This window comes from Anabrus simplex, chromosome 1 (genome assembly GCF_040414725.1).
Source record: "Anabrus simplex isolate iqAnaSimp1 chromosome 1, ASM4041472v1, whole genome shotgun sequence".
Lineage (NCBI taxonomy): Eukaryota > Metazoa > Arthropoda > Insecta > Orthoptera > Tettigoniidae > Anabrus > Anabrus simplex.
In genome coordinates, this window is record NC_090265.1 from 138,140,599 (window position 1) to 138,156,894 (window position 16,296).

Genomic DNA, 16,296 nt, shown 5'->3' on the forward strand with positions numbered 1-16,296 from the left:
AGCCAAGGCCAAGTGACGTCACACCGAAAGTTCTCTTCTGTTCTATGGCCTTTCATCACGAACGAAAGGTTAAATCATAATTTCGAGAACGTCACCTTGTAGGCCTGGACAATAAATTCTACTAACCAATATTTCATTAAAATCAGCGGAAGGATAGCCGAGATATAATTTTTTTAAGATGCTCACATTTACAGTCACGTCGTCCGACCTTCGGCAATAAAAGGAAGTCGCCAGCCTTGAGTGAGTCAGTGTGTCACTGGAAGTCTCAGTGTGTGTGTGCGAGCAAGCACATCGTCGTGAACCAGTCGCCTCGCTATACGGTTCGTTACTCTGTCCGACTGAGGACCGGGGTTCGAAAGTACGTAATACTAGTGTTGAAAGCCTTCTCTGTGGACTCTAACTTCGCGTGTAAGCGAAAGCTTATTCTTGTTAATATCAGTCTGTCGAGCCGTGTAACTTCATTTCGTTTGTGAATTGTGTAATTGAAGAGACTGTACATTTTGAAACTGTGCTTAAAGGACTTAGGGCATAAAGACTGTGCTTTAGTTGTTTCCTCTACAAGAGACTGTGTTAGGCTGTTTCTTAAGAATTGTGCCATAGTGACTGAACAATTCTTTTATGGACAGTGTCACTTTATTTCGTAAAGAACAGTGCCTACTTTTCTTTTCTTTCTTTCTGCATAAAACTGTGCCAATCTTCATTTCTAAAAGACTGTGTCAATCCATTTCACAGAACTGTGCTCATATTTACTTTCATAAAACTGTGCCGATATTTTCTTTCAAGGACAGTGCTGATTCGTGGAATACGGTACCTTTATTTTCTTTTCGAGGGACTATGTCAATTCCCCTCATAAAGACTGTCTAAATTTACGTGTAATATTGTGATAACTTTACCCCTGAGAAATTACGTGATTTTGTTAAGACCGAGTCGTAACAGAACTTGGTTCTCTTTCACAAGACTGCCATAAACTGCTTCTTTCTGTTTTCGCAGAAGCTTTAATTTATTTCTACGAGTGTGTGTGCTAGGACATTGCATGTACTCGTTGCAAACAGTGCAGAGAGTGTGTCCAAAGAACGTTATTTTGAGACGGAGTGAAGTGCTAAACTATCGCATCTCGGAAAGTTCCAGATTATTTTCATTGTTTATTATTTCAAGTTCGATAGTGCCTATTGCATTATTCTCACAAAACTGTGACTTTGAATTCATCTTTTTTCAAAAGTGCATCCAACACCATTTACAGTGGAACCTATTGGACCAGTTAACACTGTCTCGCCTTAATTCGCAGTGCAGTGCGGTAGAGAAGTGTCGTATCAGATTCCATTGACATTCTGTGCGAAAGTTCTACATTCCTCTGCTCCTTTCATAGGATTTTGTGGAATACAAAACTTAACAACTATTCCACGCTGCACTATCATCAGACGACCGCCCCAGGTTTGGGTCTCCGTCAACATCAAGAGCTGACAACAGCCGTGGGTCAACTCTGACAACGTGGGACGACTTCGACGACGGGAGACGACGCCGATGCCGCAGAACGACGCCTTCTCCACATTTTCAAGGGCATTCTAACTATTCGTCTGTAAAAGGTGACATGATTTCTATGCATTTCTTTTGAATAAACTGCAAGTTCCACTTTATATATGAACTTATTTCACTACCCTTCTCTCATACTCTCTAAAGCATGAACCGTACACGCCTTGGCGTTATCCATGCTCTCCGCAAAACTGAAGTACGGGCGTTCCTGTTTCAATATATATAAGAAATCATAAAGGAATTCCCCTCTAAATTATTACAGGGTCATAAAGCTTCGCCTACTCTAATTCTCTGAGATCTATTTTCTAGAAATATAGCAACCCATTCAGTCACTCTTTTGTCTAGTCCAATTGCGTTCTTAGGTCACCGATGACTAGCTCGGATCGTAAGAGCAGATAGACGGGCCACAGTATAGCAGACGATTCATCAATTAAGTGCTGGACAATAGCGACATGTGAGCGGCCATACCATTCAGAATCATCTCCTCGCTATGGTGTAAAGGAGCGAGCGTCCCGTGAGGGTATCTCTGCTCAAAACCCGTCACAAGACACAACGACTGATATGGGCAAAGGAACATCGTCATTGGTTGCTCGAAACATGGAAGAAGGTCTCGTGGATAGATAAGTCGAGGTACCAGGTGGTATACATCGATAGTCGTGTACGAATGTGTCATCAACGACGTGAAGCAATGCATCCCTCTTGCCAGCAGGGTACAGTTCAGACAGTGATCGTGGTATCCTTGTATGGGGACTGTTCGTCTGGGTTAAAATGGGACTCCTGCTACATCTCATAATGACCCTCACCGGCGAACGTTATAGGAAACTGTTGGCGGATCATATTCAGTCCTTTCTTCGCCTCCAGCATTCTGCAGCAAGACAAGCTTCAGCCTATCGCTCCCGAATTGTGGCTGATTGGTTCGATGAGCACTCCACGGATGTGAAGATGCCTACCTGGACCTCGAGGAGCCTTGATTTGAATTGCACCGAGCCAACTGAACACATCTGGGATGCTCTTGAGAGGGATGTGCGTGCCCTAGAGACTGATCTTTGTGTATTATGGGAGGCTGTGCAGCGATCGTGGATCAGTTTAGCTCTCTAAAACGCTCTCGTTGTCATGTCACGCCGCATCGCCACCGTCATCAAGGCAAACGGGGCGCTACACGCTAACACGCTACTAGCCTGGTATCTCTAATTCAATTGCTTATGAGTGTAGGCTGATGGGACGTGCATTTCTCCTTATGGATTATAACATTTCTCCCATCATACGTGACTATCAGCATAACTTTCGGATTACCGGTTTATCTTTTCATTTTAATAATGGCCTCAGGATTTGCTTTCAACAGATCTTCCGGTGTGAATGACAAAACGCGTGGCATTTCACTTTGTAATATGCCGAATGTTCTATTGTGCTGAAGGGACCTTTTCTTCAGTTCAGAACACTTACGTTGAGTCCAACGCCGACATCACGCCCTTACATTTATAAATCTGTCTTACCTGGCATGCGTCTCTTCCTCCTTCCAATCGACCCGCACACATGAGGTCACCAGAGAATTTGTGGTATAGGCCCTTGCATTTCTTCCTTGGAAAAGCCTCGATCTCAGTCACCTTGAGACGTGTCACAGTCGTTCCATTTTCCTTCAGAACAAACGAGAAGCAAAGGTACCAGCATTAATGTGGTGAATAGAGGAAATGCATCATTAGGCAACGTCTTATTATAGAACTTCATTTTCAAGGAACAGTGCGTAGATCGTGAATCGTAGTTATTTTATTAGATACTATCAACAACAGTAGAGAAAATACGCGACAGTCTGCGAGACGTCGAGGAACAGCGATTAGAACTCTGTCTAGCGGAGTGACCTGGAGTTACTGATTCTGTCATAAGGGCACGTGTATTTGTTTGTGAAATTTTTGGCGTTATTTGTACGTTTGGATTAAGTCGGCATAAGTAAGTAGTAGCGTGTATCATTCCTTTATATTATCTCCTCTCAGCGTGAGTGGAAAAATGTGTGTTGTGTTTGGCTGCAATAACTATGAAGTGCAGAAGGATTCACGATCTTCCGTTTCCCTCTTGAAAAGAAAATGTAAGTAAATATTGTGTTTGGATGTATATATTCTTCCAGTTACAAAGAGATGTTTATAACACTTCCTATACTTCTGACCTGGGAGACATATTTTAACTGGCTTAAAATATAATAAGCTTATTTTATTGTATAGTGCAGCAGTTAATCTTCAATACCGATGTGTTGTGGGTGTGATCTGCGGGTTTTGATTTAATTCAGGAAAATGCATATGTGTATAGCTGGTTGTGTTCCAAGTTGTCCCATTTGGAATGCCGTAATGCGTTGTCAAGTACTGAAGAAAATATGGGTGACTTAAGAAATGCACATATTTTGTTGAGACAATATGATGAAAATTTTCTTTACCCTAATGTAATGGCAAGTATTGCTTATAGGGAAATATTGAATGTTTTGGGGGCTAAATCTATAGATTTTCGTTCTGTTAGTGGGCTTCAAGTTAAGAGGAAAATTGTCCAGCTCTTAAATGTTAATTCATTGAGTCATGTGTGTAAGATATGTGCCGATATTTTTATTGATAAGTGTTTTAATGTGATGATAAAATGTTTTTTAAATGAGATAAATCTAGCCGTGAAAGTTCAGGCAGGAATGTTAAAGCTAAAAAAGTAATGCATAAATGAAAGATCAAGCCCTTTCACAGCACTCCATTGCACATCTTGGTTATATGTATAATTTCAGTCTTTAAATAATAACCTGTTAAATAATTCTTCATTCATTTACCGGTATCCAGGATTTCTTTAGCAACTTCGAAGTTAAAATCTTAATAAAACTTTATTTCTGGACGTAATTTATTTATCAATTTCCGTATATGCATTTCCATTGATATTTGAATTTAGCACAAATTTCCAGGTCACGCCGCTAGGAGCGCTACTTACGAATTGTCTCCCATTTTAACAAGGCTAAATCCGGAAGTGTCACATATTGTCTCTACTGTATTTGATACTATCTTGCTTGTTTAATTGCTTTGTAATTTTTGTGTAATACTTTCGATATTTAAGCGTTTAACAGCAGTTTTCATTTCTGTTAGTGCGTTGTAGGATCTAATAATAATAATAATAATAATAATAATAATAATAATAATAATAGTAATAATAATAATAATAATAAGGAAGTGGAAATGCTAAATATCCATCAGCTTACAGGCTAATCACTTGTCTACAAACGATCTACAAAATTTTTACATCCATACTCGCAGAAGAAACGTATAAACATATCAGCAACCAAAACATTCTGACTGAGGAGCAGAAAGGATGCAAAAAGTTATCACTAGGGTGCAAAGAACAGTTAATCATAGACTCCGTTGTAACGCAACAGGCAATACACTCATAAAGGAACCTGCACGCAGCGTATACAGATTATCAGAAAGCATTTGACTCAGTTCCCCCACTCATGGTTAAAAGAAGTTCTTTATTTGTACAAGATCAATTCTGCCAGAATTCATTTTCTTGAGGTTACTTTGAACAATTGGAAGACAGTGCTCTGCGTTAAGACAGAAAATAAATGTATCCTGTCCGACACAATTAAAATTGTACGTGGTATATTTCAAGGAGATTCATTAAGTCCTCTGTCGTTTTGCCTTGCAATGAATCCCCTATCCAATCTTTTAAAAGCTACTGGTTTTGGATTTGATATTAAATATAGCAATAGGAAACACAGAATATCCCATCTGTTTTATATGGGTGATCTGAAAGTGTATGCCCACTGAGCTTCATACCATATCTTTAATTGCGGGAATGACACAAACAGAGACCTACAAGTATCTTACATTTGCTCAGAATGCAACTCTGGAGCACAAGAAAATCAAACATTAACTAATTGACAAATACACATCGAGGTTGCATCAGATTTTGCGTAGCTACCTAAATGCCAAGAACAAAATTAAAACAATAAACACGTACGCTATTCCAACTCTTGTTTATTCATTCGGAATTCTGAAATGGTCTGCTACAGAAATAGGCAGCATACAAAGAAAAACGAGAACTTTGCTCACCACCTATAGATTACATCATCCAAATTCATGCATGGAAGGGGTCACTCTTCCACGAAAATCGGGAGGCCGAGGAGTACTGGATCTTCAAGTCATGCTCCTGAATCAGATAAAGAACCTAAGGAGATACTTCCATAAAAAACAAGAAAACAGCCTTCTACATAAAGCTGTAGTACTTGCTGACAAGTACACTGTTCTGTACCCATACAATGCCTCTGACCCTCATACAAATCACCAAGTATTCCTTCAGGAGAAAGAAAGGACCTGGCAAGAGAAGACACTCCACGGAAAATACTACAGCAGTCTAAACCAACAGAACATAGACAAGAATGCGTCGTGCATGTGGTTAAAAATGGGCGCTTATTTGGGGAGACAGAGGGATTTGCTGTTGCTATACAAGACCAAGTCATAGCTACAAACAATTACAAAAAGTACATCATCAAAGACACCGGCGTACTCTCCGACAAATGCAGACGATGCTCCGTTCATCTCGAGACCATCGACCATATCACTGCGGGCTGCCCAGTACTTGCCCCCGTAGAATACACGAGACGACACAATCATATCTCGGGAATTATACACTAGGTACTTGCTCAGGAAAACCAATTAATTCAGGAGCGTATCCCTTATTATATTACAAGTACCATCCAACACCACCCCAAGAGAACGAGTCGATTAAGATTTATTGGGACACTGCTGTAGTGACAGACAAAACAGTCAACCATAACAGACCAGACATCATACTGGTGAACAAGAAAACTGGGACAACTTTCATTATTGACATCACTATCCCCAATGACAGCAACATTGACAGGAAGTACCATGAAAAAATCTACAAGTACAAAGAACTTGCAGAAGAGATCAAGAGGATCTGGAAGATGAAACTGGTACGGATAATCCCTGTGATTCTGCCAGTCAACGGCCTCATTCCACACACACTTCACAAGAGTCTGCAAGAACTGGGTCTTCCACCGAACATCTACAAAATTATGCAACATTCTGTCCTCCTGTCAACATGCAACATTGTGCGATCGTTCCTCTCGCAAGAATGAAGATCCTGTAATCTAGAGTTTTGTATATACCTGTACATCAGTGCTTGTATTATAATGTGTAAGTACTTCAATTATTGTATGACACTTGGTGCATCCCGTGCCCTGTTACTACCCATATTTCCTGTGGAGAAGTGTATGAATAATAATAATAATAATAATAATAATAATAATAATAATAATAATAATAATAATAATAATAATAATAATAATAATAATAATAATAATAATAATAAATTAATAAAGATAAAGTAATCCGTGAATTTGGGGTTAAAACTAAATTGGCAAACCTAATTCATGAAATCCTTATAGACACTATCTCGAAAGTAAAATTTATGGGTGAAATATCTCGACATTTCACAATAAATACAGGTGTGAGGCAGGGCGATGGTTTATCCCCACTCCTTTGCAACTGCGTCCTGGAGAACATGGTAAGAATTTGGAATGAAAAACTGAAATAATCCAAAATATTGCCACTCGTGCCGGGGGAAAAGAACAAAGGTGTTGGAATAAATTGCCTAGCCTTTGCAGATGACTTTGCCATACTTTCAGAAAGCCTTACAGATGCAGCAATGCAAGTCAATCTCCTTGAAAAGACAGCCAACATGACAGGGTTGAGAATCTCTGCTGAGAAAACAACATTTTTGACGAATATAAAAAGTGCCCCGAAGTTTTTAGTAACAGATATTGGTCAAATAGAAAAGGTAAATAAATCCAAATAAGTTATTTGGAATACTTACAACAGAAAGTGCTTATCAACAAAACTTAAAATAAAGCACTGGAGCACAGTAGTGAAACCAGAATTATAAGGAAAATATTAGGTCCTTTAAGAATTGCAGAGTTTTGGAAATTAAGAAGTAACAAAGAAATTTACCAGCATAGAAAACAAATCAGAAACAATAAGAAAAGGGAGATTGCTATTTCTTGAACACATTTACAGAATGGATGACAATAGACTAAGTAAACGAATCTTCGAGTACCTTTGGGAAAAGAAATCAGCCGCCACTTGGATTCAAGAAGTCAAGAAAGACCTGGAAATAGACAGCATACGAAAAGAAGAATTATTGGAAAGAAAGATTTTTAGGAAGAAAGTCTGACAAATGGAAGGATTCCAAGGGAGGGAGGAAAAGAAAATAGGCACAAAGTGGACTGAAGACAGGAAAAAGAAACACAGTGAAACAATGAAAGAATACTGGAAGAAAAGGAGAGAACAACTAAGGAGGAGAATTGAAATTGTAACGTGGTTCTTAGAAGGCCAGAAGGCAATAGTAATAATAATAATAATAATAATAATAATAATAATAATAATAATAATAATAATAATAATAATAATAATAATAATAATAATAATAATAATAATAATAATAATAATTCTTTTTCTACCGCTTTTCGCGGCTGCGAACTGTGTAGCACATGCGGATTTGGCACTTTTTACGGACGGATGCCCATCCTGACACCAACCCAATATGGAGGGATGTAATCAATATTGCGTGTTTTTGTGGTGCTTGGTAGTATGGTGAATTTTCTGAATATGAAGAAGAGAGTGTTGGGACATACACAAACACCCAGTCCCCGAGCTAGAAGAATTAATCAGGAGCGTTTAAAATCTCCGATCCGGCCGGGAATCGAAAAGGCAGTACGCTGACCATTCAGCAAACGAGTCGGACAATATAATAATAATTGTACCGGGCGGTACACCTCCACTCCGTTAATTTAAAATGTGCGCCTGTTGGAACTCCTCTGCTGGAGGAGGGCTGAACTTTATCTACGCTGTTAATTCTTTACTTTCTCAAAAGATGTCACCATGTGGAAAAATTTGAGTTTTTGAACTGTGTCATTTTTGATGTGTTTTTGTTTCGCTTGAAGTAAGAAGTGTGAACTTTCTCTTCTAGAGGACACTACTGAAGATCTACAATAGTGCAACCTAGTGCGGAGTCAAAGAACTATTTTGTTGGAGAAAATTTAATTTCAAGAGTTTGTTCTTTGTTAAATTTCTTTCTGTCATTGTTTAAGTTGGCAATATTTACCCCTTTCTTCCCCTTGTTATGAATGTAACCAATCCCGAATTTCTTTAATTAATTTCTGACCAATCAGGGGTATCTTCCCCCAACTTGAATCTGTTGCGGGGTCCTATCCAATAAAAACGTTGTGGGCGGGTGTTTTCTTTCCCCTAACGCCTAGAACCTTCCACGAGAGGTTATAAACTGCTGATTTTTGGGTCTCCGGGCCACTTCTGTTCCATCTTTCAGTGTGTTAAGTACATAGCAGGGGGCGGGAAGCGCCTCTTTCTTCGGCAGCGGTCAACAACAAGGTAATGGCCGATTAATAACTTCTTTCTTTGCTAGCTCAGCAGTTTAACTTTCGGGACGGGTTCTAAGCGTTCTACCATGTAACCTTTTCCTAAATGTAACTACTCTTTTATATATTCTCTTTTAAAGCTTCATATTGGGATAGAGAGTGCTAACCCTCTCGAGCTCCCACTCATATTGTTGTGAGGTGAACTTAGTTTTCTCAACCTATTCTTCGATAACGTAAAACTAAGTGTTCTCTTCTTAAGTCACCTCTTTAGTATGGGATTAGCCCTTGTGTTAACGGCCTAGTGCCAAGTAGGTCTTAATCAAAGTGTACTAGGAGTGCCAGTTTGCCTCCTCCCAAATTGTCATTTTAGAGGTCATTTAATTAACCTTCTTTTTCATTCAATAGACCTCAGTAGGTTGGGTATTTTACCCCTGTGTATATGTCCTTAGAGGACAGCTTGAAGGTGAAGTTTGGTGTGGCCTGTGATTGGCTTACACTTTGAGAGCAGATTGCGCTTTTGGAATTCAATTTTTGTATGCCTCGAGGAGGCTTTACTGTGTAATTTGGAGCAAGTGCTCCAGGGTTTGATTGGGGTCTTCTGCCCCTTGGTTAAAATTTGTATATCGGAAAGTTGGGCTAGTTGCTCAAGAATTGTGAACTCAGGGCTCGAAGCCCAAATTCTGTAATCTCTGTAATTGTACATTTCAAATTGTGTTTCGGCTACTAAGTACCTGTTCTTTGTTATTACTTAATTTTGAAAAGAAAATATAACCTTGTTAAATTTTACAGTAACTTTGATTCCGTAGTTTGAGACTCATTCACGCCCGCACCTTCTTTCACCTCTACCTACCACCAAAACACGGTAACAATAATAATAATAATAATAATAATAATAATAATAATAATAATAATAATAATAATAATAATAATAATAATAATATGCCAGAGTATGTTGCAGTGTAAAGAATATTATCTATTTCGACTTTCCCCAACTGGATCGTGTAATCCTTGTGTAGTATACAGTATCTCTTCCATTTGATTAATTTTTGTTCTCAGAATAGTTTTTTAAACTTTCGTTTATTTTTTACAATATTTCATATGCCTATAACTAGGTTTAAGCTGGCCCCGTGGTGTAGGGGTAGCGTGCTTGCCTCTTACCCGGAAGCCCCGGGTTCGATTCCCGGCCAGGTCAGGGATTTTTACCTGGACCTGAGGGCTGCTTCGAGGTCCACTCAACCTACGTGATTAGAATTGAGGAGCTACCTGACGGTGAGATAGCGGCCCCGGTCTAGAAAGCCAAGAATAACAGCCGAGAGGATTCGTCATGCTGACCACACGACACCTCGTAATCTGCAGGCCTTCAGGCTGAGCAGCGGTCGCTTGGTAGGCCAAGGCCCTTCAAGGGCTGTAGTGCCATGGGGTTTGGTTTGGTTTATAACTAAGATTAAAGAATGGCTAAGGAATGCAGGTGGAGGTAATGAGGGTGTCAACGGACATAAAGTCATATGGGGGAAGAGCTTGAGGGTTTGAGAGAGCTGACACGACGCAGAGTTATTTAATAAAATAATCAGAGGAGCGTGACTGTCTCCGGTGATCTCAATTTACCACATGTTAACTGGGACGGTAATGCGAATGACAAGACGTAGATCAACAAATGGTAAGTTAATCTGGTAAGGATAGCCGAATCAGAAAGTGATGGAACCAATTAGAAAGAAGACTATTCTGGACGTCCTGCCGAGCTCTACGAAGAAAGTGACATGCTAGGTGGTAAAAGTGATCCCGAAGCTGTTTTCGGCGTAGTTAAAAACAAATGTGTCAGAAAGTTCTAAGAGGAGGGAATATTCGGCAGTACTATGTGGTTGATAAGGCATGTGTGAGGGAGTTTAACAAAAGTAATTATGATCTGTGGAAAATGGGATGGGTTTAAGATATTTATTGAAAGATCCACTATATTATAACAGAGAAATATAGAACTTAAGGAGAAAGTGCAGGTTGGAAAGAAATAAAGTTAGGAACGGTTGTAAAAGTAAGGATAAATTGAAGGAACTTCCCAGGAAACTGAATTTAGTGAAGAATAGAATAAAATACTTCCTTCCCCTAATTTCGGATCACTGAGGAGAGAGTAATCCAAACTGTTCTTTTTGTACATGTACGATTTTTCTTATTACAGTTAGTTTAACTACTACTACTACTACTACTACTACTACTACTACTACTACTACATTAGACAATTAATTAAGCATATTAACTGGTTACATCCACTCTCCAAATAACCATTTATTATTTCACTCTTTTGTCCTAGATGTTGACATAGTTATATTGATATTTATTGAAGAACATTGCAGGCTTTCGGCCCAAATAGGCCTACATGTTCCCGTTACAAAGAGAAGAAAATAAAAAATATAAACTAAATCTACCGTGTGGACGCAAAATAAAAATAAACTTAGTCTACTATGTGGACGCTCACATGGGCGGAAAACCGGGCCACATGCAAGCGACACCCTTAAAACTACCTTACTAACCGGCCGTTCCGTCCCCCCTGGTGAGGAAAAAAGGAGCCGCTCTCCCTGGAACGACGCGTCCGGCCCTCTACACAGTTGACAAAGCTATATCGTCACCATTCTGTTTGATTACAGGTCACCCGCGTGCTGGAATCCAGTACGCCAGGCGCCCCGTTTCCCTCTCTCCCTCTCGACCTACATCTATTCACCTTTGTCAACAACATTTGGGATAGGCCCGCCCCATCCCTCCCTCTTGTGTCATTCTCTCCCTCCCCCTTCCTAAAAATACAAATATACAAAGTCGACATAGTTATATCAACTAGGACAACTTGTATACTACCCTTCATTAGTTGAACTAGTGCTTACTTCCTTTCACTTTATTCTCTTTTTCCACATACTTTTTTACAATACAAAAGTATTTTGCTGTCCTACCCGTCGCGATCCACTCTTTGTTTAGCAATTTTTATCTTTGTATGAATTTTTTTCTTTTTATCTTTGTTTTGAAATCACGACCGATGTATTTGACCCTAATTGAGTCTGTCTCTCTACATACTGTTACGTGCCAGCTCCGTGGTAACCCCTTTCGGTACTTCCAGGTAGGGGCAAGTGACTCACATGAGCTGGGATCTCCCAGCCGGCTTGTGGGGTGGGGCCGGCCTTTCCGTGTATTGTTCTCGTCAGCCAGCTTACCTGTGAGTTTCTTGGAGATTTAACGAGAATGTTCCGTCTCTAGTCACCTCGCGAAATTCTGGCTCAAATCACCCGAGCTATAAAAAGGGAGGCTAGCTGCGGACAGTCAGTGACAGTTGGGCTCCGTGCGGGAGTCACGGTCAGCGTTGGACTCCGTGGTGAAGTCAGTGAGAGACTCAATGTATTAGGGTTCGGTGGCTGGGCTGAGGGCGACAGAGGTGTTGGCTGTCGCTAGTGTCCCACCGAGGTCTGAACGAGGAACGGTTATTGTGGTGCCGGAGAGACCAGTGAGTGGGTGGGCTGGAGACGACAGAACGGAAGACTGTACTGTGTGTTCGTGTATTTCTGTGGACTAAGGCTCGGCGTGCGTCAGCGAGGGAAGCCGCTATCGCGAGTATGAAGGTAAATGGACCTGTGTTAATGTTCGCTGTTGTGAGTATCGTCCTGCTTTTGAATATCGTTAAACTGTTTAGTTGTTCACTGCATGTGACTGTCTGAATTACTGAACTGTCTGTGGAATCGAACCAACGATTAGTCATCGTGTGTCGAGTGGCCCGTAGCCCTGGGTTCAGATCCAGCTGTCTACACACAGCTGCTGCATGAGGTGACTGGACTTAGGGAAAGTGAAAGTGAATATTAAGCGTCCGTATGTGTAGCAACGAGTGTGGAAAACCACGCAAAACCAACCTTCAGCGCTGCTGACAGTGGTGTTTGAACCCACTATCTCCCAAATGCAAGCTGACAGCTGCGTGAGCTAAACCACGCAGCCACTCACTTGGCCGTTTGAGATATTACTAACAGATTTGATAGAAGGCAGTTGAGCGTTGTGAAAGGTTATTCCAGTGAGGCTAAACTTGTCGGATTCCAGCAAGATATAGCAGATATCTTAGATTCCGGAGATCAAATGAACTGTATTGCTATTGTCTTATCCAAGGTCTTTGACAGGGTAGATCATGGAAGATTATTGCGGAAAACGAGGGCTGTTGGACTGGGTAGCCAGGCTGAGTGGCTCAGAGGTTGAGGCGCTGGCCTTTTGACCCCAACTTGCCAGGTTCGATCCTGGCTCAGTCCGGTGGTATTTGCAGGCGCACAAATAAGTCGGTAGATTTACTGGCACATTAAAGAAGTCCTGCGGGACTAAATTATTGCACTTCGGCGTCTCCGAAAACCGTAACAGTACTGTAGTCACTGGGACGTAAAGCCAATGACATTATTATTTGGACTGGATAAAAGAATGACTGAATGGATGACTAAATTTCTAGAAAACAGAACACAGAACCACAGATCGAGCTGCCAAGGTCCTCCGCAAACACAATATAAAAGCCGTGTTTGGCACCGCCACTAAAATTGCTCACAGTCTATGTAAAACCAAGGACAAATTGTCCCCACTTTTACATCCTGGGGTATACGAAATACCCTGTACTTGCGGTAAGGTATACATTGGCCGGTCCGTTGGTACCCGTATCAAGGAACATGAACGTAACATTCGTCTCAACAAGCCAGACAAATCAGCGGGTCATGATATCATGTTCCAAGATGCTCGAGCTGTTACCCAACACTAGAAGCTACAGGAGCGGGATTATACGGGAAGCTGTGGAAATACGTAGAAATCCTAACAATTTCAACAGGGACACTGGCTATCAATTAAGTAATACCTGGTTGCCAGCCATTAAGGATTTATGTAGATACTTCGCTTCCCTATCCCTTCACTATTGTTATTTCGTTTCGGTGTTCTCCAAATTCGTACGTTCGTCATCGCCATATTTTTCATTCCAGGCTTGTATCAATGGCATGCACCTGTCAATGTCATATGTTACGTGCACATGTTATGTGACCCTCTTAGACTGATTCTGATGGTTCCGTCAGCTTCCGCTTCGAACGCTAGCGCTGTACTGCGTCCGGGGAGCCATCTGGTGACGAATGAAAGTAAAATGTCCACTTATATTATAACGTCTAAATTTAAAGCTCATTGTTTAAGAAGCCTTCCTCGTGGACAGTCGAGAGTTTCTTCTGATGACGCAGAGCACAGTTCTCTGCGAAACGTAAAGAATTTCACCTTATTTTCTTGTCACGGCATAACCCCAAAAGCCTATATCATGTCTGTAACTTTGAGATCATTTAAGAAAAAACGAGGTAAACAATTGATATGGAATCTGCCTCCTGGCAGATCGGTGGTGACTGATTAAAAGCCAACAGCAAATGATGGTTACTCATGATGGAACGATCGGTAGTGTTATGTCACCCACAAGGCTCCATGTAATTTCATCATATCATATATCGTAACTGATACAACACTTCATTTGTGAAGTCTAACTCATTCATTATAAACCATGTATATATATTGTTTATGAGATTTTTCCGCTCCTGAAAACCGACCGCCCTGGGCAATGGAACGGCTCGCCGCTCTCTCTAGCTCAGGGGTTTCCAATTTGTAAGAGTTCGAGGGCCATATTGGAAACCTAGGCATGTTCGCGGGCCGCACTTGAATAATAGGCCAATTTTCGTAAAATTCTGCATATAGTAAGTCTACAGAAGTACGATTATGAAAAAAATAATATGCATAATTCAATTGAAATAAAGGTTTGATAATTTTAATTACTTAGGTAAAACATTATTTTACAAATACATAAAAGAGTGAAATTTGGAGCCGGGCCGAGTGGCTCAGATGGTTGAGGCGCTGGCTTTCTGAAGTTGGTAGGTTCGATGTTAGATCATTCGGAAGATGCTCAAATACGCCAGCCTCGTGTCGATTGATTTACAGACACGTAAAAGAACTCCTGCGCGGCAAAATTCCGGCACCTCGGCGTCTCCGAAAAACATCAAAAGTAGTTAGTGGGACGTAAAAATTAACAATTATTATGTGAAATTTGGATTTTAAAATGTTTTAAAATGAAAAAATAATCCATTCAGATCAACTGAATTTTTAAAAAGAGGATATAATATTAAAGAATGAACTAGTTCGGACTTGGGTCTATAACGAATATAAAAATTAATACATTTTTGAACGACTTATAAAATATTATTTTGTGACTATCCTTCACATTATTTATTAAAATGCTCTTGCGGGCCGCATTATATGGCTTCGCGGGCCACATGCGGCCCGCGGGCCGCCATTTGGAAACCCTTCCTCTAGCTGGTCGTGATCTGGTACCGGTACATGATTTGGTACTCGAGCATCTTAAACCAATCAATATCATATACTGTTTATAAAATGAATATGTAATAAAAAAAGGCGTGTAGCCTGGCGTAGAACTTTCGATTTGACGCTTTATAGCCGACCTGGGTTGTCTGAGAGGATGGGGCCCTCCCTATGATGAATTCTAATTCTGAAGATGGCACAAACACCCATCCCTCGAACCATCGAAATTAACCAATGAATGCTAACATCTCTGACATGGCCGAGAATCTAATCTAGAACCCCCTGGTGCTAACTATTTAGCCATGGAGCCAGACTAAGTGTAAATTCGTGTCCTCACCCCGAGGTGGTGCAGATCTTTTCAAGTACACCCTCAGTGGAGGTGAGCTGCATGTATCATTTTAAACACATACCAGCCCTCCTATCATTCTTACATTTCTGGCAGTACTGGGAATCGAACCCCGAAGACAGCAGCTACTAGTGCTAACCGCTACGCTGCGGAGGCGGACAATAAATAAATGAAATACTGTTTAAAATTATTATCTAGACGTCATACTTAATGAGAATGTTGATTATGGTGTTTTATGGAACCAACTACACATTCGTCACAGCGCGACCTTTTCTGAAAGTTTATACGTAAGACACTTTTGTTGTTGCTACCTATTATGTGGAATATTTGACAGTAAAATTGTGAATGCATCCCGCGTGTACGATATATTATTAACTACAATACTTCTTGTGAACTAATTAACACGAAAGAGTTACTGCATATCGGCATTTTACCTTTCTATAACATATTCAATCAATCAATCAATCAATCAATCAATCAATCAATCAATCAATCAATCAATCAATCAATCAATCAATCAATCAATCAATCAATCAATCAATCAATCAATCAATCAATCAATCAATAGTGATCTGCATTTAGGGCAGTCGCCCAGGTGGCAGATTTCCTATCTGTTGTTTTCCTAGCCTTTTCTTAAATGATTTCAAAGAAATTGGAAATTTATTGAACATTTCCTTTGGTA

At 40.3% G+C, this 16,296-nt stretch overlaps 1 protein-coding gene across 1 annotated transcript in view; it reads right to left on the reverse strand.

Moving 5' to 3' along the window:
* Nucleotides 1-16,296, reverse strand: part of LOC136863039 (trypsin) — a 70,925-nt gene that overhangs the window by 15,428 nt on the left and 39,201 nt on the right. The window contains exon 6 of the mRNA XM_067139361.2: nt 3,024-3,164. Coding sequence (XP_066995462.2) covers nt 3,024-3,164 — 141 coding nt within the window. The remainder of the gene's footprint in view (nt 1-3,023; nt 3,165-16,296) is intronic.